Below are 27,068 nucleotides of genomic sequence, written 5' to 3' on the forward strand. Positions count from 1 at the left end.
ACATCAATGTTAGCCAGACACCAGCAGGTTGAACAGCATCCAGGAACTTTTACTTGTAAAGAATTCCAGAAACACCTTATCACAAAAGTGAGGCTTTGTTAATAAAGAGGTTACCTCTGTTTAAAAAAAAAAAAAAAAAAGTCCTGTTATTTAATATTGGTTTTCAAGCACTGAAAACAATTGTTTAGCTTAAGTTGCTAATATTTTTATGCAAGATTTTTTTTTTTTTTTTTTTTTTTTTCAGGGATTTGTCATTTAACAACATAAATGGGCCACTGCCACCAGTTTTGGAACTGCTACCTATTATTTAAACACTCTGTAAGTCTTGGAACTGCTACCTAATATTCTGTACATAGCAAACGCTTGAAGAAGTATATGTTCATTTCTTCATTGTTAAGGAAAAATCCAATAGTAAATCTTGCATGACGACAGCATCATTTATCATATAATAACTTGCTGACTATGTCATCTTACCTTGATGCAATTTATGCAAGGGTTGACGCAAATCCAGATGTTTGTCTGTACACTACATGCAAGAGAGAGAAGAAAAAGAAGTTTGTCACTCCAGTTGTTGCATCATCCATGGTGGCAGTCTTGTTCCTTCTATTCATCTTTAGTGCTTATTAGAAATACATTTTTATACATTTACGTTTATGCCCTTATACATTTACATTTTGTTGTAGGAAGTACGTATAAATAACTCTATACTTGAACTTTTACATAATAATAAAAATACAACATAAAAGGATTTTATCTTCAATCCCTAGCTCTCTGTTTCTCGAAGCTTCTCATCCACATATGGACTTCCACCTCCATGGCAGAGTTAAACTTTTTTCATGGTATCAGAGAATTATTGCTGCTCTAGAACTTCGTCATGGATAGCGGTAATGTTCCTCTTCCTTCTTTATCTAACACCACACTTGAAAATCCTTCAAGCCCTTATTTCTTACATCATGGTGAAAATCCTGGCATAATGCTTGTTACCGATCGATTAATATGTGACAATTATCACTCCTGGTCAAGACCAATATCCAAAGCCATCAGTGCTAAAAACAAAAGTGGATTCATCAATGGAATCCTCAAGAAGCCGATTACTGAAGCTGATCCTCTTTATCTGCCGTGGATTCGATGTAATGATATAGTTGTTTCGTGAATCCTCAATTCAGTTGCGAAGAACATAGGATCAAGTATTCTATACATTGATAATGCTGCAGACATGTGGAAGGACTTACAAGATCATTTCTCACAAGGTAATCGTCCACGAATTTTTCAATTGAGAAAAGTAATTAGTTCATTAAAGCAAGATCAAAAATCTGTGAGTGATTATTACACATACTTGAAGTCCTATTGGGATGAATTGGCAAATTATAGACGTAATTTTCTATAGTGTTTTATGGAAACACTAAAATTTCTTAAAGTAATTCAGCAAGAAGAATATGTAATGCAATTTTTAATGGGGCTGAGTGACTCTTTCAATAGTATATGGAGTCAAATTTTACTAATTGATCATTTTCCCTCCATAAACAAAGTTATTTATTTGGTGTTACAAGAAGAGAAACAAAGAGAAGTTACTTACTTTGGATGTATCTGTACCTAGCCTTGAATCAATTGCTGCCTTGACAGCAAAGCCTACGAAAACTATAAATTTTACTTCAAAGCAAACTAACTTTCGCAAGGATAAACCTGTGTGTAGTCATTGTGGATACACAAGTCATACTTCTGAAAAATGTTATCGGATTCATGGTTTTCCTCTCGGCTTTAAGTCCAAAGGAGGAAGTACTCATTCAGCCAATCAAACTTCTTCTTCTGTGGGTAAATCAAGTGATAATGCTCCACAGTTTCCTTTGTCTCAAGATCAATACCAGTAGCTACTTGCCATGCTCAAACCACAATCCAATCCACACTCAGTAAATCAAGCCATTTCTGATATTCTACCAACTCCATAATTGATCTCTACTCATAACTTTGTAGGTAATCTTGTTTTTTGGATTATTGATACTGGAGCTACAGACCATATGGTCAACTCTATTGCTTATTTTTCCTCCATAAATTCTAAAGTTGCTTCTATTGTTAAGCTACCAAATGGCCATTCAGTTCCAGTAACACATACTGGTACTGTTCATTTACCAGATAATCTTGTTTTATACAATGTCCTTTGTGTTCCTTCTTTTTCCTTTAACCTAATTTCTGTTAGCAAATTGACACGTGATCATTAGATGAGATGAAATGAGATATTAGATGAACTCAAAGGAAAAGAGGAAATGAGATATCTCATCTCACTTCTTCTCATATCTAATGATCACGTGTCAATTTGCTAACAGAAAGTTAGTTAGTCACTTCACCTCACTTCATCTCATCTATTAGTAATTTACACAATCTGTTAGCAAATTGGCAAGTGAAAGTGAGACGAGATATAATATATGAGATGAAAAATGAGATATTAGATGAGATGAAATGATATATTAGATGAGACAAGGCAAGACAAGAGAGATATGAGGTGAATTATGAGATGAGATGAGAGAGATTATATATGAGATGACATGAAAGATTTGGGACACAAGACAAAACACAAAATTCTCATCTCATCTCATCTCATCATTACATATTTTTCAAATTCCCATACAAAATATAATAAACAATTCAATTTTTTCAAATCCCAATACACATTTTTCAAATCCCAAAACAATAATAATATTAAAACATAATATTTTAAACTTCAAAACAAAATACAAAATTCTCATCTCACCCCACAAACCTGCCCTAAATATGGGATGGGATGAGATGAGATGAGAGAGATAAGTGATGAAATATGAGATGAGATATGAGATGACACATTGGGATATATCAATCCGGAGGAGTAGGATATTTGGATAAGGAGATGAGATAAAAAAAATTTATAAATAATAGTGAAATAATTTAAATTAAAATATTTTATTGAGTTTTGAAAAATGAGAGATAAAAAAATGAAGGAAAAATGTAATAAAATTTAAAATATTTTTAGTATATAATTTTTATTTTGAAATTCGAAAAAAGTAATTTTATTTTGTATGTTTTGTTTAGAAGTTTGAAAAACTTGTAATGATTAGATTAAAAAGTTAAAAATTTAAAATTAAAAGATATTTGTGCTTAAGTACTGATGTTTGAGATTGAGAGAAAATTATAAAAAATTTTAAAATTAAATGAGATAGATGAATTATGTTTTCCAAATAACGCGCGAGTGTTTAGATCTACTGATTCTGTATAGTTTTTTTTTTAGTAGTTTAATCAAGTATCACGTCCCAATGTTCTAATCAAATCTGCAACACACAACTCTTTGTCTTGTGTTATCAATTAATTAAACATGTTTTGCCCCCTTATTTTATTTTTTATATAATTTTACCTGTCACGCATGCATCGTCAAGTGTTGGTCCAGGGGCCGAACCGGGAAGATAAGTTTGGGACAGGCAAAATTATATGAAAACTAAAATAAGGGGGCAAAAATCTAATTTTCTTTTATAAAAATAATTTTCCACTTTTTGAAAATTTACGATCATGGAGCACCGCATCTGTAGAGTGCGTAGGTCAGACGGTAAAAAGTCGAAGCCTAGAACCATCCAGCCCTTAATACACAATGGGATCGATGTGACATCAAGTAGACAAGAAACTGTCGGAACTTTCTGGGCCGGAATCGTTCGGAACCGTTGGAAGTTGGCTTATATTTAAATTATTTTATCTCATTTTATCTTATTATTTTTATTTTTTTAAATTTTTATATAAAATATAATAAAAATTTAATTTTTTTAAATTATAATTAATTTTTTTTAACTTTTTAAAAAATAATAATATTAAATAATAATATTTTATTTAATTTTTAATTTTTATTTAAAATCATATAATCTCACCTCTAAATTCAGACAATTACTTAATATTCAATCATCGGCGCAATAGAAGACAGTCCGAGATAAATATCCAACATAATAATACACGATCGAATGGTCGGGGACTCGGGAGAGATTGTTCAATCCACTCCTTGTGTTACTTTATTTCAACCATTTTGCTCATTCATCGAGCTATGTAAAAAGTCATATATTTGCTTAACACTGGTCATCCACAAATGCACACAAAATTAATGTTCCCAACGTGTCGACCATTATTGTTTTAAGTTTTTTTGTTTTTTTATTTTTTATTTTTCAGCTCTTTTTTATTTTTTGGATTTTTGTTTTTAATTTTATACATTTAGGAAGCATTAGTGATACCGTGATATGATGTCTCTAGCAATTTATTAACGGAGTTTTACAAAGACATCAACGTAATCGATCTTACAATCATGGGGACTAGAGTTAGATTAAAAAATACAGAGCAATTTCTTATGAAGTAATCAAATAAAAACGGTAGGAAAATAATGACATGAAATTATCTCAGTCAAGAACTAAAATGCAAGTCTTTACTCTTTACTTCCAATATAACACGTTAATATATTTGGACTTTATGTCTCGTTTAGTTATGTAGTTTAGATGATATGAGATATTTTGTTAAAAGTTAAATAAAATATTGTTGAAATGTAATTTTTTTAATATTATTTTTATTTTAAAATTTAAAAAAATTAAATTGTTTATTATATTAATTTATGTAAAAATTTAAAAAAATTATAATAACAAAATATGATGAAATGAATTGAAATGAGATAATTTTATATATTCAAACCGAACTTGATAGCAGAACGTAGTTAGCATAAACGCGTCTATATAAGAATTAATGATCAACACGTTAATACTTGTTTGTATAATTAGTCAAAGTCATTATCACGATTCACGACGATCGAATATTTCTTTCGGTTCTTAATCTATCATTAAAATATAACAAAAAAAATTCAAGATAATCAAAGTCGAAATTTTTCTTCTAAGAGCACTTTTATTGGATTAGTCAAAATTAAAAGATAGTCTTAATAAATGTTAGAAAAATTTAACTTTTGACTATTTCATTCACATAAATCTCCATATTAGAATATCTATTTTTTCATTATATAATAATAAAATAATATAAGATGAATTTGATTTTAATTATTCACATCAAAACTCTACATTAGATTATACATTTATTTATTATATGATAATGAATAACTAATAATTTTAAAAATATTTAATTTTTTTAATTATTAATTTATTTAATTATTAATTTATTTAATTTTATCATATTTTATTATTCTACTTATTATATGTTAATTAATAATCATGTTCTTATTAAATTAATATATCACTAAGTCAAATTAATATATTAATTGTGATAAAATATGTGATAGAAATTAAAGTTATACAATCACTTACAATCAGTGCATGCTTAGCAACCACATACCAAAATTAAAGTTATACAAGAACTAAATATATAGCAAATGAAAATATATCCTGGTCATGTCTTCGCTTCAAATTTTGTCAAAATCCTCCATCCAAAAGAAGTGCCACAAAGCCATTCAAAATACTTGGTGGAATGTTTACCAAAGTTCAAACCCAGATCTAAAAAATAGCAGAAACTAACATATCAAATAGTGAATTAACATCGTGCACATATTTAACATCCTTATAGTCATCCAAGCATACAACGAGAAAAATAAATGTCGCCTTAAATAGAAGTCCATGTTCTACCAAGAAATAAGCATGGCAATTTAACGATCTATATTGTAATAGATAAGATTAACAAAGCAATTAGTGTATAGACTATAAGCCATATACATATTACTTCTAATTCATCTCGGAATTTAGTCCCTTTTCCAATAAATTGTTACAAACTTATGGAGAAAATAGGACTTCTCATCAATGTTTTGAATATCGTACTGGATGTCGTACCGGTCAAGGCACTAGAACGAAATATTTCGATACTGATATCGTTTCGGGATAACGTTTTGGGATAGTCGATATATAAATAAATTATATATATAAATATATATAAAAATTATATTCCAAAATAATAGTCTATATATAAATAAATTATATATAAATACATATATATAAAAATTATAAATAGTCTAATCTGAATTAGGGGTTAAAAAATAAGTTTGTAGTTTGAAAAAATGAAAAAAAAAAAAAACACACACACACACACACTCACAGGCTGAAATATTGGCCGGTATGGAACAGATATAGTACCTGTACCGGCCGAACGGTCGAAACGAAAAATTTCGGCCATACCGGCCGGTACGGTATGAAATTTAAAACACTGCCTCTCATCATTAACTGGTAGAGCTACGGAAAACAGCTTCTTCCCTAACTAGCTGACAACATTTTTCAGCTATAAGAAGTAAAAGCAAGGTAAACTTTTTATACCTCTACTGGAACGAGATGCATAGAACAGGACAAAAAAGTGAAGATATCTAAACATACACAATTAAAAATCACAGAAGCAATTAATTATCAAAAAGATAATCACATAAGCAATTCAAAGATAAAATCAAACACCATTTCTATATTTTGATATTCATAAATAGTGTTTAAACACCATTGGGTTGATAGCTCAGTTCTCTTTTCAAGAAAAAAAAAATAGGGAGACTCAAAAACTTCAAATCTTTCTCAAAACACCCCAAAGGACTTTACCTTGACAAAAGTGTCACCAAAACAAAATGTAAGAGCTTATTTTAAAATTTGATCTTACCAAAATCAGAAACTAAATATTATTCTCACTAATTCTTATTAATGGGTTAACAGTATGTGCAGAATAAAAACAAAACGCATATGATTTTGGCAAGAACTATGCTACTTAATTCAGAAATATATGCAAACCAAAACTAGTCAGACCCAAAAGTTGGTAGAATTGCAATAGCTAATCAAAATTTAAAGTCCATAAAAGTTATAGTTAAAGATGCATGCACTATCATTTTCTTAAAAACTAGTTGAATACTTTTAGAGACATATCTAATGGATTTTTGCATTTGAAGCTGTCATTAGTGTTATTCATCACTGAATGTAAGAGATCAATAATTTGGGACATGTAAGCATGGTTTTCAATTTTGTACCATACTGGCTGCTGGGCCTGTACAGGTACTCCATACATTTCGTACCGACCGTACCGGCCTCAATTTCGGCCTGTTCCGACCTATATTTAGGCCTTCAGTGTTTTTTTTTTTTTATTTTTTCAAACTACAAGCTTATTTTTTGACCCCCAATTCAGATTAGGCTATTTATAATTTATATATATGTATTTATATATAATTTATTAATATATAGACTATTATTTTGGAATATAATTTATATATATTTATATATATAATTTATTTATATATCGACTATCCCGAAACGGTACATGAAACAGAACCGATATCGAAATATTTCGTTCCAGTGCCTTGACCGGTACGGCTTTCGAAACGGTATTCAAAACATTGCATGTAAGTCAGAAATGAAATTCTAAAGATTATGCGACCAGATAAGACTCCATTCATTATTTTGTGTTGCAAGTATATGGTCAAAAGGACGTCAAACAAACTTTTTAAAACAATATAAGCCATCAACCTACATGGTACAAATTTGGATTTCCATATGTATTCTAAGGCCTCATAAATGGCCAGTAGTATGGATTTATAGGACCATAATATCCCTGAGTCTGTGAAATGAAGTCCAAGCCACGGGTGGCATTCCATATTTGTCTTCCCCCATCACGCTATTGAAACTGAGAATGTTAATGAGATGACTAGTCAAGCTTAGAATTTCAGCTTAATGAAATCATTAAAAACTTGATGAAACTTGCAAAAACATGAGCATGAAGAGCACTAAAATTTACTTCTTCCATGCATCTAAGCAAAAGTGAAACATTGGAATGACTAGTCTTTTGGATTATTGATTGGGAATGTCATGCATCTTGCTGGAATTTGAAAGGGCATATGGACCCAGGTGGCAATGCATTGTCGGGACATAACAAAATAACACAATGCTCCTTCGCTAAGAGTAGGAATCTACATTTCTCTAAAAGAAAATAAAGAAAAAATCTACAAATTAAATATACTACTTTTTAATTTTTTATGATGACATAGCTCATCAATTTTTGCAAATTTCTTTTAAAAATATAAAGATGATATAATGAGATTTCCCTTCCTTCCTCACCCTTTAAGCCCCTTAAACTCCCATCCTATTGGCCATGTGGGAAGGTATATCCTTGAACATTCCTCTTGGTTTGTTTGTGTATTTGAATTTAAGGAGGATATGTTTGTTGATAGTGATAGGTGAAGATTGGTCCAATGCATGTATCTCCAATGGGGTTTGGAACGTGGGCATGGGGCAACCAAAAGCTAGACATAACTACAACCTTTGTCATTCAAAGTAAAAGTGTTCTATAAAATCACTTGAAAGCCTCCACAAGGAAAATTTTCAGGTTTCTAACAAATTAAAGCTAACAATAACCAATGAAATTTTTTCTTTTTTCAAAGCAAGGGAAGTGCTCTACGATCAATTTAAGAGCCTGTAACATTTTTCTACTTTGAGAAGGTCATTAAACCATACAAATCCACCTAACCTAATAACCATAAGAAGTTTTTTTAAAAAAGATGAGAAGAAAATAGAGTCCAAAATCCTTGATACCACTTTCCAACACCAAAATGGCAAAATCTGTATAAAACAGCATGAAACCAGGCCATGAAATGCAAGCTCCAACGCCTTATTTTCAACAACTAAACCACCAATCCCCAATCACAGCCTTCAACCCAAAAGTACTAAAAATTACACAACCAGCTCCACAAGTTCTACATGCAACAACCACAAAATCCAACACTTGATAATTCCAGCATTTCTTAGAAAGCTAGAAATGAGACAGAGGTAGCTATGAGACAAAGGTAGGAGTTACCTCTTGTTGCTAAGCAGATGGGTGGCGAAACAGAGGTTGGAGTCGCGGGTACTGGGCGGTGATGGGCAGAGGGAGGCCGACGAGTCGTGAGTGCTGGGCGATGAGAAGGACAACGAAAAGTCGAGGGTGCGTCACACGGTGGCACTGGTGGAGGGAAGGCGATGCTGGTGCTAAGCAACAAGTGGTTCTTGTGAAATGAGGGTACTGGAGACGAGAGGTACGGGAGGGGGGCGCGGGAGCGGGATGGGTGGAGATGGCTAGAGGCAGGCTGAAGAGTCGCCGGTGTTGGGTGACAACAGAGACGGCGAGGGTGCTCAGCAACGGAAGGGAGGGAGGGGGTCGCGGGAGCGGGAGCGAGAGCGAGATCGGTTCAAAACTTGAAATGGGGTTGCTGTGTTCAAATCCATTAAAGGAAAAAAAAATACAAACAGTGCATCCACGTAGGGTGTGCAAAGTGTGCACTCCTATATGGGCTGACCCGTAGTACTACTTGGAGGAAGAAAACTAGCTCAAGAAATTCCAAGTACTTTGAATACTTATTAACTCATTATTATTTATTATTTTATTATTATTTAATACCTGAAAATAAAATACAATCTTAATACATTTCTATACAAGTACCGGTTGCTTTGTAGAGCCTTTTGTTTTGTTTTTCTTTTCTGGATTACTTTTATAGAAAGTACGTACGAATGTTGTTTCTCCTAGATCTTTCATGAGTAGATCTTTGAAAAGAAAGAAGGTGTAGTTAGAGATAAAATAAAATTACATAAAAATTAAATAAAATAATATTATAATATTATTTTTTAATATTAATATTATTTAAAATTTTAAAAAATTGAATTAACTTGTTATCTTATTCAACATCAATCAAAATCAGTACAGTATTTACTATTCTCCGAGAGAAAGGACATGGTGGGTCGACACAAACCTTGTTCCCTACGGGCGTGTCTTATTTGCTTCATTTTCCTACGTACCTATCTTAATTATTTATGCCTTTTATTTAAAAAATTAAATCAAAATAAGGAAATTTTTAGATGATTGAGATTAGGTGCATGAGATGAGAAATAAAAAAAAAAATTATATTTAAATAAAATTTTAATTTTATAGTATATATTTTTTAATTTTATCTTTCTTATTTTTCAAAATCTAATAAAATATTTTAACGAACAATTTCATCACTATTCGCATAATCATTAGATACTCCAAGTGTCCAAATGAGTCTTAAGAGAAAAAGTTGGATATCTCAAAATCCTATGAATAATAATAAAATGATTTGAATTAATATGTTTTATTTGGTTTAAAAAATAAGAGACAAAAAAATTAAATAAAAGTATTATAAAGATAAAAAATTGTTTGCATATCATTTTTTAGTATTATTTTTGTCTTGAAATTTAAAATAGTTGTATTTAATTTTGTGTATGGGATAATAATTAGGTAATGATTAAAAAATTAGTAAAATTCTTAATGATGAATGTGAAAGTTGAGTATTCGATGATCGGATTTCTTTCTTATGTTTCCCTCTCCCACACTATACTTTTCAATGATTTTTTTTCTTTTTTTCAGTTGATTCTAGTTTTTCCATTAAAAATTTTAGCTAAAGCTATCATGGAAATCAAGACACGTACGGTATAAGGTGATCACTAGAATTAAGTGGCAAGGCGATCCATCATCCATGTGGCACAAGTGAATACTCATGGGTTGGTTTAAATTGCAACAACGACAATCCTTGTTCACGGGGGCCAACTACAAACTTTCATTATTTGAAGCAGTGACAGTCAAATGTCTTAACGTGGAATGAGCGACTTGGTATCGCAGTGGACGCAGCTAGCACACGGTTTGCATAATTACATCAAGTTTTGTAAACAAATTAACTACATGATTATCCATCTCAACATCTTTGGATTTCTTGTTTTCGTTTTCTTAAATATGTTAACAATTGTTTACTGGTGGAGTTGCAAGGTTGGAGTATCTACATATAATGGTTGCAAGCCGTCAATATTGCACAGAGATTTGAAACCTTCCAACATTCTACTAGACGAACGCATGCAAGCCATGATAGCTGATTTTGGGCTTTCTAGATCGAGCTTTTGCCACTGAAAGTGATTCCCACGTGTCAACTTGCCCAGCTGGCACATTGGGATATTACTTCGATCCAGAGTAAGTGTTTGAGTTTTACTGCTCATCATTTCTACACACAATACATCACATTTTTTTTAATTTTTATTTTATTTTATTATTCTTAAACTTATTGAATTCTTCTACTCATCATCTATATACCACACATTTAGTAAGAAAAAAAATAAAAATAAAAATAAAAAAATGTGATTTACCAAGATGATAATAAAATTTTTCATGCTCTAATGAAATCTGCAACACAACTTTTTGTCTTGTGTTATCAACTAATTAAATAAGTTTTGTCCTTCGCAATGATCACGTGAGATTCTGTGTTCCCAATTGCTTCCAAAATCTACAAAATTTATTGAGAATTGCTAGCTACAATCTGTAAAGGCAGTCCCCGTGTACACTACTGTTTGTCTTTTGTCCATATCAGCTTGGTCAAATGACCAAAAGGACCTTCTCCCAAAATCAATTGCTTTCAGCCTTTCAATACTTTCACGAAGAGAATTTGCAATTCAAAATAGGAATCGTTTTGCCGCTACCCCAGCCCAGTGCCTTCCAGATTTTTTTGTCAGATTCGACTTCCGACGTCGTCCTCATCTCCTCCACCATCAGTCCACCGGTGTTGTGCTCAACTCCTCCACAACAGAAGCTCAAGGCCCTTGAAGGCCGCGTGCCCTCGCCCTCGCCCTCGAAGAGTTGGAACAAAAGAAAGCCGCACCCAAAGAAAGGGTACTCCCAATTTCCTGTCCTCATTTTATTGCGTGTTATTTTGCTTGCTCTATGACTGAATCGGTTAGTTTTTATCCTTGCTATATTTCACGTGTATCTTGTTATTTTTATTTCTCGATGTGGATTGGACGTTTCTATATAAAATTATACCTACACACGAGAGATATTAGTGTCATTCAATGTTTGTTTAGATGGATTTTGTGTGCTTGCTGCTTCTCATTCTCTGTGCCCAGACTGCATATGGGTCTTATATAATAGTTTTGAAAAGGTAAGCATAGATAGGAAAGAGAGGGAGGTTAGTCTGATGTTTAGTTAAAGTGCATACGTCTCCTGAGGCTAATGTGTGCACTGTTCTGGACCCTCTCATCTTACTTAATACCAGCGATGTTTAGATCGCTGCAACTGAGTTCACAAAACCAATAACTCAATTGTAGTGATTTTTAAATCGCTGGTATTGATCTATACCAACGTACTTTTATCGCCGCAATTGTTATTTCAAAGCTATTTAGTCAATTACGGCGATTTTATAAAATTGCTGGGAAATTATATTTCCGGCGATTTTTTCTCTTTTAGCGACAGTACTAAATCGCTGGAATTAATCTTTCCCAACGATTAACAACTTAATCGTATTGTGCAATTGCGGCGATAAAATGTACTATTTGCGGCGAATAAAACTCGCTGGGAAAAAAAAATATTTGCCAGCAATTTTTTGCTTCTGTTGGAGTAGATCAAAAGTGGGGCTTTAATACCGACAAACTACCAGCGATTTATAAATCGCTGGGATAGGTGAGAGGCGGCGATTTTGTTGGTTTTGCCAGCGAAAATGAATCGTCGGTAAATGTGATTCCCCTTGTAGTGCGATTGTAATCCAAAGGCCAGACATGGGTCAAGTATTGGCAGAACTAAAGGGATGTTTGGCTGGGAAAAGTCAAAGGATGGCAACTTAGTGCAGCACTTCAAGCATGCCATACAACACATTCCATCTGTAGCTAGGATCAGAAAATATTGCTCCCATCGCTAGATAGCTCAAAAGTTCCTTCAATGCAATATGACAAGTGATCTGTTTGAAGACCTTATTATGGGCTAATCAAATATGGTAAGAAAATAGATAATAATCTGACTTGAAATTTGTTGGAAATATTTTAAAATAATTATATATTATATTTATTATTGATATTATTTTTTAGATTTATTAAAAAAGTTATGAATTATTTTAAGAATAGAAAAATTATAAAAAAATTGTTGTGGCCTAGTGGCATTGGTGCCCTTAATTGACCCAAAGCGCACGCCTGTTGGGATTTGAATAGTGCCAAGCGTTTTGCAAAGGTGCATGTAATTGTCAGATGAAGTCCGTCAATTGGAAAGAGATAGATACATGTATTTGTTCATAACCCATTTTATAAGAGTCATTTATAAATAGACTATTTAGCATAAAAATAAAAAAAGAATAATTCTCTCTCTCCGAACAACTATTCAAATACACTGTAACCGTCTGCATATTATTATCAATAAAAATTAATTATTATTTAAGAAAACAACATTATAACGCGCTTTTGAAACTTTCTTTTCTATCAATATTTTCTTTGTGTTTCTTTCCTGAAACAACCTCCTTTCCAACAACAAAATATCTCGGTCAAGAACCAAAATGCAAGTCTTTTGCGTGAGGTTATGGTCCCCGGCAGCCCAACGCTGACCAACACAACAGGAAGAAAACTCCATATTTGGAATTTTTAAATCGTTTTGGATACTTATACTGTTTTATAATATTTATAAATAATAATAAAATAATTTATAAATAATAGTAAAATTATTCAATTTAAGATGTTTTTATTAAAATTTAAAAAATAAAAATAAAAAGTTGAATAAAAATTTTAAAACGTTAAAGCTGTTTTGTATAATTTTTATTTTAAAATTTAAAAAATTGTATTATTTTTTGTATTTTATTTAGAAGTTGAAAAAAGTTGATTGGTTTTTTTTTTTGTGTGGATAATGATTAAATGATAATTAGATAAAAATTTAAAAATAAAAATTATTTTATATTTAAATAATATTTAATAACAAAGTTATAAAAAAAAATTTAAAAATTTTATATCTCATCTCAACGTATCGAAGATTTAGGTCAGATGGTAAACAATTGAAGCCTAAAGAACTATCTGAGCCTTAATACACGATGTAGGTTAGATGGATTTTTTCTTGGCCCGATCGGTTACGGGTTCTGACCCGGATCAAATCTAGGCCGGAACCTGTATGATAAAAACCAGATATATCCGGTTCGGACGCGAGTATGAAACTCGGGTTCCGTATTCATAACTCGGTATAACCGGATTTGTATAAAAGGCAAAAAAAAAAATAAAAAAATAAAAAAAATCTTAATCCTTCGGCTCGTGACCCCGGAAGCCCCCCCTTCTCTGTCTCTCTCTCTCAACCCTAGTTACGAAACCCTAGCCGCCATCGTGATGATCTCGATGGTTACTTGATGGAAAGGAGTAGCTAATTCGAGTACACTCTCTCATCGATGGCTTGCGGAAGCTCAGCTTTGAGAATCATCTCTTCCTCAGCCAAACTAGCCAACCCAAGGTCACAATACACCTCTTCGCCCACCAACACACTCATACCCATCAAGCTCTCAAACCCATCTCTCACCGACATCCATCCGAGCCTTCTAGACTTGGTAAAATGGTATCGCTATCATCCATAGAGATGGTTTTATTTTTGTTTGTCAGAGAGAGCACGAGCAAAATGGTACCGTTGAATATAATATCGTAAGGAAGGTGAAGGAGCACGACAAGAAGAGGGCCATGGAAGCCAAGAAGCTCTTCCTTAAGTAGGGGTGTAACCGGTCCGGTTTTGGATAAAATCTAGGACCGAACCGGTATGTATCGGTTTTGTATTTTTCAAAACCGATTACGCACCGGTTACCCTTCTAAACCGGTACTTTTGGTTTTACCGGTTTTCGGTCCGATCCGGTCCGGTTTTCTGGTTTTTCTAAAATGTAAATTTCACAATTTGTTATTAAAAATTTGTTTATAAAAAAAAAATTGATTTAAAAAAAACTGTTTTATACTTTTATTAATATATTAGACTATATAATAGTATTAATATTAGACTATTGGTATAGTTATAAGTTATATATTAGTATTAGTTATAAACTTTTAGTGATTTAGTATTAACATTTTATGTAATAACTTATAAATTATAATAAGAAATTATTTCATATATGAATATATATATTATATATAAAATTTCACATAAAATTTATAATTATACATTATATATAAAACTTATATATATTACTATTTAATATATATATATAAAATATTTTGTATAAAACTTATATATAAAAATATTATTTGTTATTTTTTTTAATCAACCGGTCCGGTCAGGGCCAAAAAATTCCGGAATCGGAACTAGACCGGAACCGGCCGGTTTTTATATTTTAAAAACCAGTTCCGGACTGGACCGGTTTTCCGATTTTCCAGTTTGAGTTTACACCCCTACCCTTAAGCACAACAGAAGCTCAAGGCCCTTGAAGGCCGCGTGCCCTCGCCCTCGCCCTCGAAGAGTTGGAACAAAAGAAAGTCGCACCCAAAGAAAGGGTACTCCCAATTTCCTGCCCTCATTTTATTGTGTGTTATTTTGCTTGCTCTATGACTGAATCGGTTAGTTTTTATCCTTGCTATATTGCACATGTATCTTGTTATTTTTATTTCTCGATGTGGATTGGGCGTTTCTGTATAAAATTATGCCTACACACGAGATATTGGTGTCATTCAATATTTGTTTAGATGGATTTTGTGTGCTTGCTGCTTCTTATTCTCTGTGCCCAGACTGCATATGGGTCTTATATAATAGTTTTGAAAAGGTAAGCATAGATAGGAAAGAGAGGGAGGTTAGTCTGATGTTTAGTTAAAGTGCATACGTCTCCTGAGGCTAATGTGTGCACTGTTCTGGACCCTCTCATTTTACTTGATTATAAATTACTTTTAAGCTTAAAGTCTAGATTTTTGGAGATGGCGTAGATCGTATTAATAAGGTAGTGAAGAGAGTATTTAGTTTTGGAGTTTTTAGAACTGTGCCTCTCTACTTGGCTTGGTGATTTGGAGGAAAAAGAATGATAGAAGTTTTGAGAACAATGGAAGAAAAACTTATTTCTTCAATACTTTGTTTCCTTGGACTGCTGTTATAGACTTTTTTTTTTTATAAGTAAAAGTAAAGTTTTATTGATATTAAAGGCATCGCCTAAGTACACCACTGTTATAGATCTTTTTTTTATTCACGCTGTTATAGACTTAATTGGCTGAATTTCAAGATTTTCTTGTATCTTTTTCTATTTTCAACTAGGCGTTTCTCTTGTATCATATTTTTATGCTTTGAAATGGTTGCTAGATCTGGTCTCTTTGTTTTTAAACTTGGGGTTTTTTTTTTTTTTTTTTGTATTTGGGTCTATTTTGTTCTGTGTTGCCACATTTTGTTTACGATACTTATGAGTTATGTGTAGATTCAAGGGTTCAACGATTTTTGTCTAAGAATTCTGTTTTTTTCATTTTTTTTCTTTATCATTTATGTTTTGGTTATGTTTAATTTTTATACTTATTGGTATGCTGCTGATTCGAGTCCATGCCTGCATTTTCTACAAAATATTGCTTTTATTGTGAAACTTCCCTTTATGTTTTGTTCCCAATGCAGTTACCTGCTACTTTTGCCTTCTGCTTTTTCAAATCTATTCCAATTTGTGTACAAAATTCTTGAAACTTGCGTATGCCATTTTCTGTCCTTCAAGAAGGAAAATCATAATTAACCCAATTGAAGCTTTTAAAACAGTGTCAAATGTCATGGCCATAGAACCATCAATTTTTTTACTCATTTTCTGTACTCTTAATATTCTACTTGAATATGGTGTGAGATTAAATCACTGATGGAAAGATTGTGCTGCTGATTTTGTTACTCATTTCTTGTAATTTTGTGTTTGGTAATGTAATTTATAAATACCAATAGTGTAATATGTAGTGGATTGTATTGTGATACAAGCATAGATGAATATTGGATTTATTTTTTTGTTTTACATGCATGTAGTATTTTTAGAACGTTTCATGAACTTGACTTAGAAAAAAAAAATACAATAAAGGCTTTAACTAAAAACAAAAAGAAATTCGGGTACAACCCAGAACTTTCCGAGTTTTAAAAACCCTCATCCACCAGGATTTCAGCCTAGGTCTGACTTGGACCAACCTGGTCTGGGTTTCGGCCTGAATTTGAAATCAGGATTCCAGTTCGGGTATACCCGAGTTCCCGGGTTGGAAACCCGGGTGAACACCCCTAGATGTGACATCAAACTTGGATTTGCGTATAAACAACACAAACAGAAAATAAACTGTTAGAATTTTCTGGCCGATCATTCTCCACGATATTTTTGTTCTCTCTTTCTAATTTTCAAATTGAAAAAAATACTTTTAATGATAAAAAAAATTATAAATTAACATAATTAAATCTAGTAATAATTTAAATTATAAAATTATGTTTACTATAAATTATATTTAACATATTTAAATTCACGTTAATTCATAAATTTATTTTTTTGTAGATGTAATACTTTTCTTTCTAATTAGTTTTTCATTTTCTTTTTAATCTTCAATCATCAGCGCAGTGGAAGACAAGAGATTAATATTCAACATAATAGTCCAAGCCCCAGGATTGAATGGTCGGGAGAGATTGTTCAATCCACTCCTTGTGTGCAACTTATTTATTTCAACCACTGCTCATTCATCGAGCTTGCTACACTGATCATCCACAAATGCAGGCAAAATAAATATGAAAAATGATAAACATACAACACTTTACACAATTGTTTTAAAGGATGGTAAAATAATATTCCAGATGCCATGCCCGCGTAGACATTATTGTTTTAAGTTTTTGGTTTTTTATTTTCCAGTTCAAATGGAGACAAATTAATGTTCCTGATGCCATTCACGCGCGTTTCGACAATTTATTGTTTTAAGTTTATTATTTTTTTAAAAATTTTATGTACAATCATTTTTATATACTCTTCGATCACTTTACAAAAATGATTGATTGCATCATTTTTTTAATATAAAATAATTATTTTGACCAATTATATTAGTGAAATACTGGCAAAGTTAGATTAATAAGTGATGTTTGAAGAATGAGACTTAATAAAAAAATGACATAGTTTGTGAATAGTAATAAAATGATTTGAATTAAGATGTTTTATTGACTTTTGAAAAATGAGAAAGAGGAAATTAAATAAAAATATTATAAAATTAAAATATTATTATAATATAATTTTATTTTAAAATTTGAAAAAAATGTATTTTTTTTAAAGTTTACGAAAGCTATAATGATTAGGTAATGATTAAATGAAAAAATTGAATATTTGAAATTAAAAAGTGTTTGAAATGTTGAAGATGGAAAAGCTTATTACTTATATTGTAGAGTTTAAATAATAAACTCATCTATTAAAAAGTTATTTATTGTTTGATCATATGTTTAAAGTACTTTAAAACGTATTATATTTGTTTGGGAACAATATAAAAAAGTGTTTTTTGACATAAAAATAACAAAAAAAAAATGTTATTTGAAAGTTATAGTGCCGAAAATGTGATAAGATCAAAAGTCAAAATTGTGATTATCTAAAAATTATATTTTTTTAAAATTGAAATTATATTTTATATTATTCAAAAAATCACGTTTGCTTTTTAGTTTATTTGAAATTAAAAAATATTGTTAACAGTTAAACAACCTAATCTTATCGTTAAATAACTTTTAAGACTATTTAAACATTTTTAAGATCTCTAATATAACTCCAAACAGCCCTTAGAATATACACTTCAATCTGCATTCATCAGCACGTTGATACTTGTTTACATGATTAGTCAAGTGATAGGACATGGATCGAAATTCAACGAAATATAACAACGAAAATTCAACATAATGAAGTCGAAGTTTTTCTTCCACATTGGTGAGAGGCAGAGCAATAGAGAGAGAAATTGACAAGGGATGAATGCAACTCAGAACACGCTGCTGCAGGGAACAATATTCGTCATGGTGGAAGAAAACTTACTGAAATTCCAGGTATTTAAGCACATATATTAATATTCCTGTGGAAAACTGATAATGATCGCTTATTGAACGTCTTTTTAAAATTAAAACTACGTTTTGTATCATTCTGTTGAAGTCAAACGAACTTTTTAACTTTATCTTTTTAAAACTATTTAAACAATTGTTAAAACCTCTAGGTACAATTGGGTAGTGAGAAGTGTTAATAAATGTTGAGAATGTTTGTGAATAGTAATGAAAAAGTAATAATAAAATATTAAATAGTAGTAAAAAATAAGTAAAAAGTAATAAATAGTAAAAAAGTAAGTAAAAAGTAATAATAAAATAAAGAATAGTAGTAAGAGCACTTCAAGTACTCTCACTTGCCAAAATTCAACAAGAATTCATCAACACGTTAATACTTGTTTATATATATAATCAGTCAAGAACTGAAAGAGATATAACAACGAAAATTCAAGATATATAGTCGAAGTCGAAGTTTATTCTTTCACATTGGTGAAAGGCAGAGAAAGAGAGAGAAAACTAGAAAAAGAAGATAAAAAGAAATTATTGGGGCGACTCGAGTCGAGTCGAGTCGAGTCGTAGGCCGGAGAGACGCGTAATACCAAACTAGTTCCATTATTTATTGCATGCTGGAATACCCACGTCTTCCTCGTCAGGGCACTAAAATTTAATTTAGTGAGAAAGACAGAGATGGATATTGGTCCAATTACAGAAATGCTTTTGGTTTTGAAAGTGAGCCTGTTTTTTGTTATAGCGACTGCTGTTATTGGAGTACTTGGCAACTCAGAACACGCTGCTGCAGGGAACATCATTAATATTCGTCATGGTGGAAGAAAACTTACTGAAGTTCCATCAGGTAATGTTCCTATTCATTGAGGAGAAAATGCAATATTGTTCCTACCTAGCTTATTTATGCCTTTCATTTCAAAAAATGAAATCTAAAGAAGGAAATTTTTAGATGACCCTGAGATTTGTACTCATTTTTAGATATTTGGAGATATTCTAACAGGAAAACCGTCCTAATTCTCTCTTTCTTTGCCAAGGTTTCATCAGCATTGATTGTGGCAGCAATCAAGATTACATTAACGAGACAACGGGTATTTCGTACGTGACAGATAAAAGATTTACAGATACTGGAGTAGCTAAGACTATTTATATATCTGAAGAAGACAGACAGTTGAAGAACTTGAGAAGTTTTCCTGTTGGAAAAAGGAATTGTTATAGCTTGAGACCGGATCAAGGTAAAAACAATAAGTTCCTGATTAGAGTTAGATTCCTGTATGGAAATTACGATGGCCAAAACCAAGCTCCAGAGTTCGACCTATATCTTGGGGTCAATATATGGAGGACAGTGATAAATACGGATGTGATAAAGAAGGGTGGACAAAATTATGAGATTATTCACCTATCCTCCACGGATTACATCGATGTGTGTCTTGTGAACACTGGCCAAGGTGTACCCTTCATTTCAGCATTGGAACTACGACGTTTGGACAATTCCATATATCCGATCACTCCGGGTGGGGCACTTGAACTGCATGACCGAAGGGATATTGGTACCACTCCTGGACCAGTCCTCAGGTGAATCAGTACCGGCCCTCATGCGCTAGAAAATATATATAGAGTGATGCTAAGTATAATATTATAGATTGGCAAGACTTCTATAATATTTTTTTTAAAAAAAATATGATTTTAGGTATGTACGTCTCATCTTTCATAAAGTTTTAAAAAACAAAATATGATTTTAGGTGTGTCTCATCTTTTCATAAAGAGACTGCGTAGAATGTACCCATTCTATAATTATATAAATAATTTTTCATAACTTATTTATGTACAATAGAGTTTTGAAAGCATATATGTTTAAATTAAGTCATATTTTCAATTATCTTATTATATTATTGTTAAATAAAAATTAATGCCATAAAGCAGCCAATAAGTCAAATTAACATTATATAATGAATGCTCTTCAATAAATACATAGTCAATTAACTAATGCCCTGAACTTGTGTTATGTGGTATTATATATGATATGATACTTGGTCCCGAGTTTGCCTCCTCAAAGTTACTATTCGGATATTTTATTTTATTTTTTTAGTATATAATTTTGAAGATAGACTATTTATATTCTCCCATGAAGCTACCTACCTGATAATTTTTAATTATCCCATTATAAATATTAAATTAAATTTACCAAATAAAAAATTAATATATCTAAGTAGGTCTCTAATTTTATTTAAAAGTAAGTTGTTAAATGAAAATATTGTCTTTAATTAAGTAGCTAATTTTGTTTAAGTAACTAATTTTGTGTAAAAACATTTGTGCGAATGTAGTTATCCAAACGATGTATATGATCGCTACTGGACAGGGTATGCTCATGATCTACAAGATTGGATCCCAGTTTCCTCCGACTCCACCATATACACCCACAGAACTGATAATGCTTATGAATTACCAGCTCAAGTGTTAAAGACGGCTTCCAAAACACGGAACGCGAGCATTCCAATGCAAATTTCCGGGATCGCGCTAGACACTCTTTCTAAATATTATGTTTACCTTCACTTTACTGAGATAGATAAACTTGAACCTGGCCAGCAGAGGGAATTGACAATTGACTTGAACGGTGAGCGCAATCTCTCAGAATCTGTTAAACTTGATTATCTAAAACCACTCACAATAGTCCAAGATGATCCGCCAATTAGCGGTACTGGCGGGACACTATACTTCTCAATAAAAGCGGCTCAAGGGACTACGATTCCTCCAATCCTCAACGCCTTTGAGATTTATCGGTTCGTAGAGCTACCAAATACACCAACTGCCCCAGACGATGGTATGCTTTCTTTCTTCACTTTTTTATTTTCCTTGTCTGGATTATATATGTGCTGTGCGTATGTGAGGCCGGAGTTGATCACATGGGCCGGAGAGTTAGTTCAAAAAGTACACGAAATGCACCAGTACCACTAGCATCCATTTGGTGTCCCTTCATGATGGGTGCGGTGCAACTCTTCCAAGATCACGGCCTTTAATTTAGTGGTTGCAACTCAAATAGTTGCATCCCTTTGCTGTGAACTGATACTCCTCCCATAGGAAACTTATAGCCATGGGAGAATTACATGCACAGGTTGCACACTATTATGCTTTTTCGGTACTTTTTTATGGTTTCTTTTTTCATCTCAAGTTCTCCCCCCTCCGTCTCTACCACTTTATATTTTTCAATCATTTTCTATTGATTCTTGTTTTTCCATCAAAAACTTAAGTTGCGGCTATGCTGGAGATCAAGACCCAGTACAACGTGACTAAAAACTGGCAAGGCGATCCGTGTGTCCCAAGTGATTATTCATGGGAAGGTTTAAACTGCAGTAATGACAATCCTCCAAGGGTCATCTCATTGTGAGTGTACTTCCGAAACATTAACTTCTGTCGATGCATGCTGAGACGCTGTTCAACTTTCATTTTGACCGAAACTTCAAACAGATAGTGACTCCCTGCTTATTGCATGAGTAATTTTTTTTTTTCCTGGATTGCAACTTATCTTTGAACATTTGCAATAACTTTTCCATGTTCCATAATTGCAAGCAGGAACTTGAGCTCAAGCAACTTGACAGGGGAAATTGCAAATTCATTCTCCAAGCTCGAACTAATCCGGTCCTTGTGAGTCTTATTTGAACTGTGATAGATATTTAATGGGTATTCAGTTTCTTAACACCAGTGCTTGCCAGACACCAGCAGGTTGAGCAACAGAGTCTGCCAGCTTGAGATTGCCAATTGGCAGATGGACCCCTGATTGCTGTAGATGTTAATAATAGGAGAGAGAACATTGAATTTCAAGTAGTCCATTTATTCAATATTGATTTTCAAGGACAGAAAACAATTGATTAGCTTAACACACTAATATTCTTATCCAAAAACAATTGATTAGCTTGAAGTTTTGGAACAACTACCTAATTTGAAAACCCTGTAAGTTGTAGAGCTCTGATCTTGGTGTTGCGAATATGACATTCAGGGAAGAAATTGAAATAATATACTTAGAACTATCTTTGCAGGGATTTAAGAGGAAACAAGCTCACAGGTTCAGTTCCTGAGGCTCTTCTGGAACGGTCGAGGATTGGACAATTGGACCTGAGGTTAGGCTATCTTCCTATATACCTCCAATATTCTTTTTCTCAATCTGATTATAAATGCTAACTTCACTTAGTTCTTTTTTTGTACATAATAAATGTTAGAAAAAGTATATGTTCATTTCTTCACTGTAAGGAAAAATTATATTTCCAACTGTAAATTTTTTTGCAAGACAGACGGCATCATCTAATATATAATATAACTAACTGACCCTGTCATCTTACCTTGATGACTTGATGCACTTTACACAAGGGTTGATGCAAATCCGGATCTTTGTCTGTACACTCCTTGTAAGGGAAAGAAGAAAAAGGAGTTTGTCATTCCAGTTCTTGCAGCGTCTCTAACAGCAGTCTTGATCCTTCTCTTCATCGTTAGTGCTCTTGCTGTATATAGAAGGAAAAGAGGATCAGGTAGTTCGTTCTTATTTTCTGCTTCTGCAGTTGTTATCACAGTTTATATACGTGAGCTTGCTTACGAAGATATAGCACTCAACGGAAATTAACCTTATTTTCTTGTGATACACCGAGGTCTTTGACAATTAAGTCATGAAAAAAAACTATAGATAGAAATAAAAAAGGAAACGATCATGGAAGGAAACTGCAAATGATCGATAAAGGAATTACTTTAGTGGAACACCATGGTAGGTGAAAGTGATGAACGAGCTCATTCTACTCACCTAGTGCTTGGGTTCAATTCTCTCCACACTCATGTTTACACCAAGTCAGAAAAATGTATCCTTCTTTAGATTGGCTTCCTGATGCCCTTTCTTGCTCAAACATTAAGATAATATTAAAAATAAAGATTTTAATCCTCCCATTCATTATCCATTCACCCTGGAGTTCGACATAGTTGAGAATCTCATTACTGTTTATACTGAACAACCATGGCCTCTCAATCCCCTGCTATCTTGTAAAATCAAGTTGCCCCAAACTCTTCAATAAGTGGGACACCACTTCTTACCATCTTGAGGCTGACCTCGAAAAAGGAGATAACACATCCTAACATAGACAAGCATGAAATCAAGTACTTCTTCTAGCATTACTCACTGTCAAACTATAACACAGAAACCTAAGCTCAGCACAGCTATAACATCACTGCATATGGGATTTGGTTGTACAAGCCTAAGGGTTAATCTGCATTCCCCTTTAGGATAAGTGAACTCTGGATTTTTAATTATAGTAACAAGCATGAGAGATTTAAAACATGAACTATGCACATTACAATGCAAGCCGCAAACATATTTTTAGCAGACGTGAATGTTTCGATTTTGATAATCTTTCTTGCTGTAGACATGGTTGCCAAATCCAAATCCAGCATCAAATCAAAGAATCGACAGTATAGCTACTCTGAGGTTGTTAAGATAACTAATAACTTCAGAACCATCATTGGCAAAGGAGGATTTGGAAACGTGTACCTCGGCAAATTGAAAGATGAAATTCAAGTTGCTGTTAAGCTTCTCTCTCCTTCATCAAACCAAGGGTACAAAGAATTTAGAGCGGAGGTTAGATAGAATAGAAGACAGAGTTTGCAATTACTTGAAAGTTTCAAAGACTACAATTTCACTCAACTAAACAATGGAACTCCATTTCGAAACGCAGGCACAGCTCTTAATGGTACTTCATCATGGAAACTTGGTTAGTCTTGTTGGATACTGTGATGATGGCAAAAAAAAGGCGCTCATATATGAGTACATGGCTAAGGGGAATCTGCAGCAGCATTTATCAGGTATTTGCAATCTCGTTTTCAAAGGCTCCTCTCATCCTATGAGTCGCTAGCTATATGTTACCTTCATCAAATCAAAAGCACATCATAGCTTAGATACAGTCCCATCTCTGCACCCGGTTGGCTTCTCGTTAGAGCAACCACCTGACACAATGCATATCATCTCGAATCCTTATCAAGTCATTTCCCATAAGTTTATACAATAAGGATATTGAATCTGCATGTTTCACAAAAATCCAACAGAAATTCTAAATTTCTTGCATGATTGTCAAAAACCTGGGCTATTTTTTTATGACAACCAAACTGAATGAGACAAAATTGGAATGTTTTTGTTGCAGTGACAAACCCAAATGTCTTAACATGGAATGAGCGACTTTGTATTGCAGTGGACGCAGCACACGGTTTGCAAACAAATTAACCACATAATTATTCATTCGGATTTCTTTTTTCATTCGCTTAATAAGTCAACATTGTTTACTGGTGGAGTTACAGGGTTGGAGTATCTACATAATGGTTGCAAGCCACCTATCATCCACAGAGATTTAAAACCACCCAACATCCTACTAAACGAACAAATGCAAGCCATGATAGCTGATTTTGGGCTTTCTAGAGCCTTTGCCAGAGAAAATGATACCCACGTGTCAACTTGCCCAGCTGGCACATTTGGATACGTCGATCCGGAGTAGGTGTCCAAAGTTCTAGTGAAATCTATAACACCAAACTTTTTCTCCTAGAGTTTTGAACTACCTAAATATGTTTTGCCCTTGTGGATCGCCACACGGAATCCCATTTTCCAATGCATCCAAAATCTCCAAAACCAGTAGAAATTGGACACGCCTCGCTTTATTCATCACTGCGAGTTGTATTATCGTTGTGCTAATGACTCTCATCTGTGTTCTCCTTGCAGATTTGCAACATCTGGGAACTTCAAAAGGGAAAGTGACGTCTATAGCTTTGGGATTGTTTTGTTTGAGCTTATAACTGGTCGCCCTGCAATAATAAGAGGTCCTATGCAAAACAATCACATACTTGACTGGGTTTATCCTTTGATTGAAAGGGCAGATATTCAAAATATTGTTGATCCAAGACTAGAAGGAGAGTTCAACACCACTTCTGCCTGGAAAGTTGTTGAAATAGCCATGTCGTGCGCACTACCGGTTGCAATCCAAAGGCCAGGCATGAGTCAGGTATTGGCAGAACTAAAGGAATGCTTGGCTCTGGTATTGACTCGTGGAAGAAATCAAAGGATGACAACTGAGTGCAGAACTTCAAGCATGCAAGACAACACGTTCCATTTGGAGCTAGAATCAGGATTAATTGCTCCCATCGCTAGATAGTTTCTGAAGAAAACTATGCTCAAAAGTTCATTCAATACAATATTTCAAGTGATCTGTTTGAAGACCTTATTATATACTTGTTTCATGTGTGTATCTTTTCTCAATCGGGTTTGAGACCGAATACTATTATGCATTTCAACAGTTTTCTAGGTTCTATAGGACATATAAAGTACAATGATTACTAGTTTGTATTCTGGATGTGTCTGAAACACTGTTTGAAAATCCATATATGCTAATCTGCATGATGCAGAGGAAGCTGAATAGATTTTATGCAACAATATTAAGGGACCAATTAATCAATATCAATTCAAGTCACTTTCAGAAATAAGATCCTCTTCTTTTAGTTTATCATCATCCCATTGAGAATCGAGTAAGAAGAAGAGAACGTGCCAGCAATGTATATGGGATCATGTAAGCTATCAGCCTAGTAGGATGAAGCAGCAGAAGCAAGCAAAGCGTTTCAGGCCTCCAAAAGTCAGAAGAAGAAAACAATGCTGGTTGTAGATGGAAGAAAATGTGACTGTGTGAAATCCCTTAAAAAAAAACTTCTTAAAACTCCTTAGAATAGATAATTTATCTATTTTTTTATTAGAAAAATTTTTACAGTCACCCTTTTCTACAAAACTTTTGTTGAGGCTATAATCCCACTTATATGGATGCTAACTTGTTTGCACCCACTGTAATATCAGTCAAAACTTTGACAATCTTCAAACCTGGTTTTATTTATTAGAATTCCAGTAGCTGAACTCTCTTTAGAATTCCACTGTAATAGATAATTTTGATCTTTGTGAACGTATGGAAAAAAAATTTCCTCTTTTAATTTTTGGATTTTTTTTTTTTTGGATTTTGTTTTTAATTTTATACATTAAGGGAGCATTAGGGATGCTGTGATGTGATGTCTCTAACAATTTATTAATGGAGTTTTTACAAAGAGATCAACATAATCAATCTAATAATCATGGGGACTAAAGTTGGATTAAAAAATTCAGAGCAATTTCATTTTGAGACAAACCATATGGACTAATCAAATAAAAATGGTAAGAAAAATATAGTACAACATATATATATATATATATATATAATCAACTTCTCAGTATTTAAATATGGACTAATCAACTGTTTTGCAAAGGTGCATGCAAAGGTGCATCTACTTATTTAAATAAAAAA

At 32.8% G+C, this 27,068-nt stretch overlaps 1 protein-coding gene across 2 annotated transcripts in view; it reads left to right on the top strand.

Annotated features, from left to right (window-relative positions):
* Positions 1–26,184, top strand: part of LOC109018025 (putative leucine-rich repeat receptor-like serine/threonine-protein kinase At2g19230) — a 73,319-nt gene extending 47,135 nt beyond the window's left edge. The window contains exons 1-10 of one of the 2 annotated variants that reach the window (XM_035691942.1): positions 21,303–21,553; positions 21,981–22,113; positions 22,303–22,374; positions 22,767–22,847; positions 23,095–23,252; positions 24,132–24,343; positions 24,441–24,567; positions 24,903–24,965; positions 25,057–25,246; positions 25,472–26,184. In XM_035691942.1, coding sequence (XP_035547835.1) covers positions 21,989–22,113; positions 22,303–22,374; positions 22,767–22,847; positions 23,095–23,252; positions 24,132–24,343; positions 24,441–24,567; positions 24,903–24,965; positions 25,057–25,246; positions 25,472–25,901 — 1,458 coding nt within the window. In that variant the 5' untranslated portion in view covers positions 21,303–21,553; positions 21,981–21,988 and the 3' untranslated portion in view covers positions 25,902–26,184. Of the gene's footprint in view, positions 1–21,302; positions 21,554–21,980; positions 22,114–22,302; positions 22,375–22,766; positions 22,848–23,094; positions 23,253–24,131; positions 24,344–24,440; positions 24,568–24,902; positions 24,966–25,056; positions 25,247–25,471 lie in introns of those variants that run through there. The other variant, XM_035691940.1, reaches the window with a different exon arrangement.
* Positions 26,185–27,068: the final 884 nt, after the last annotated feature.

Source organism: Juglans regia, chromosome 7 (assembly GCF_001411555.2).
Source record: "Juglans regia cultivar Chandler chromosome 7, Walnut 2.0, whole genome shotgun sequence".
NCBI lineage: Eukaryota > Viridiplantae > Streptophyta > Magnoliopsida > Fagales > Juglandaceae > Juglans > Juglans regia.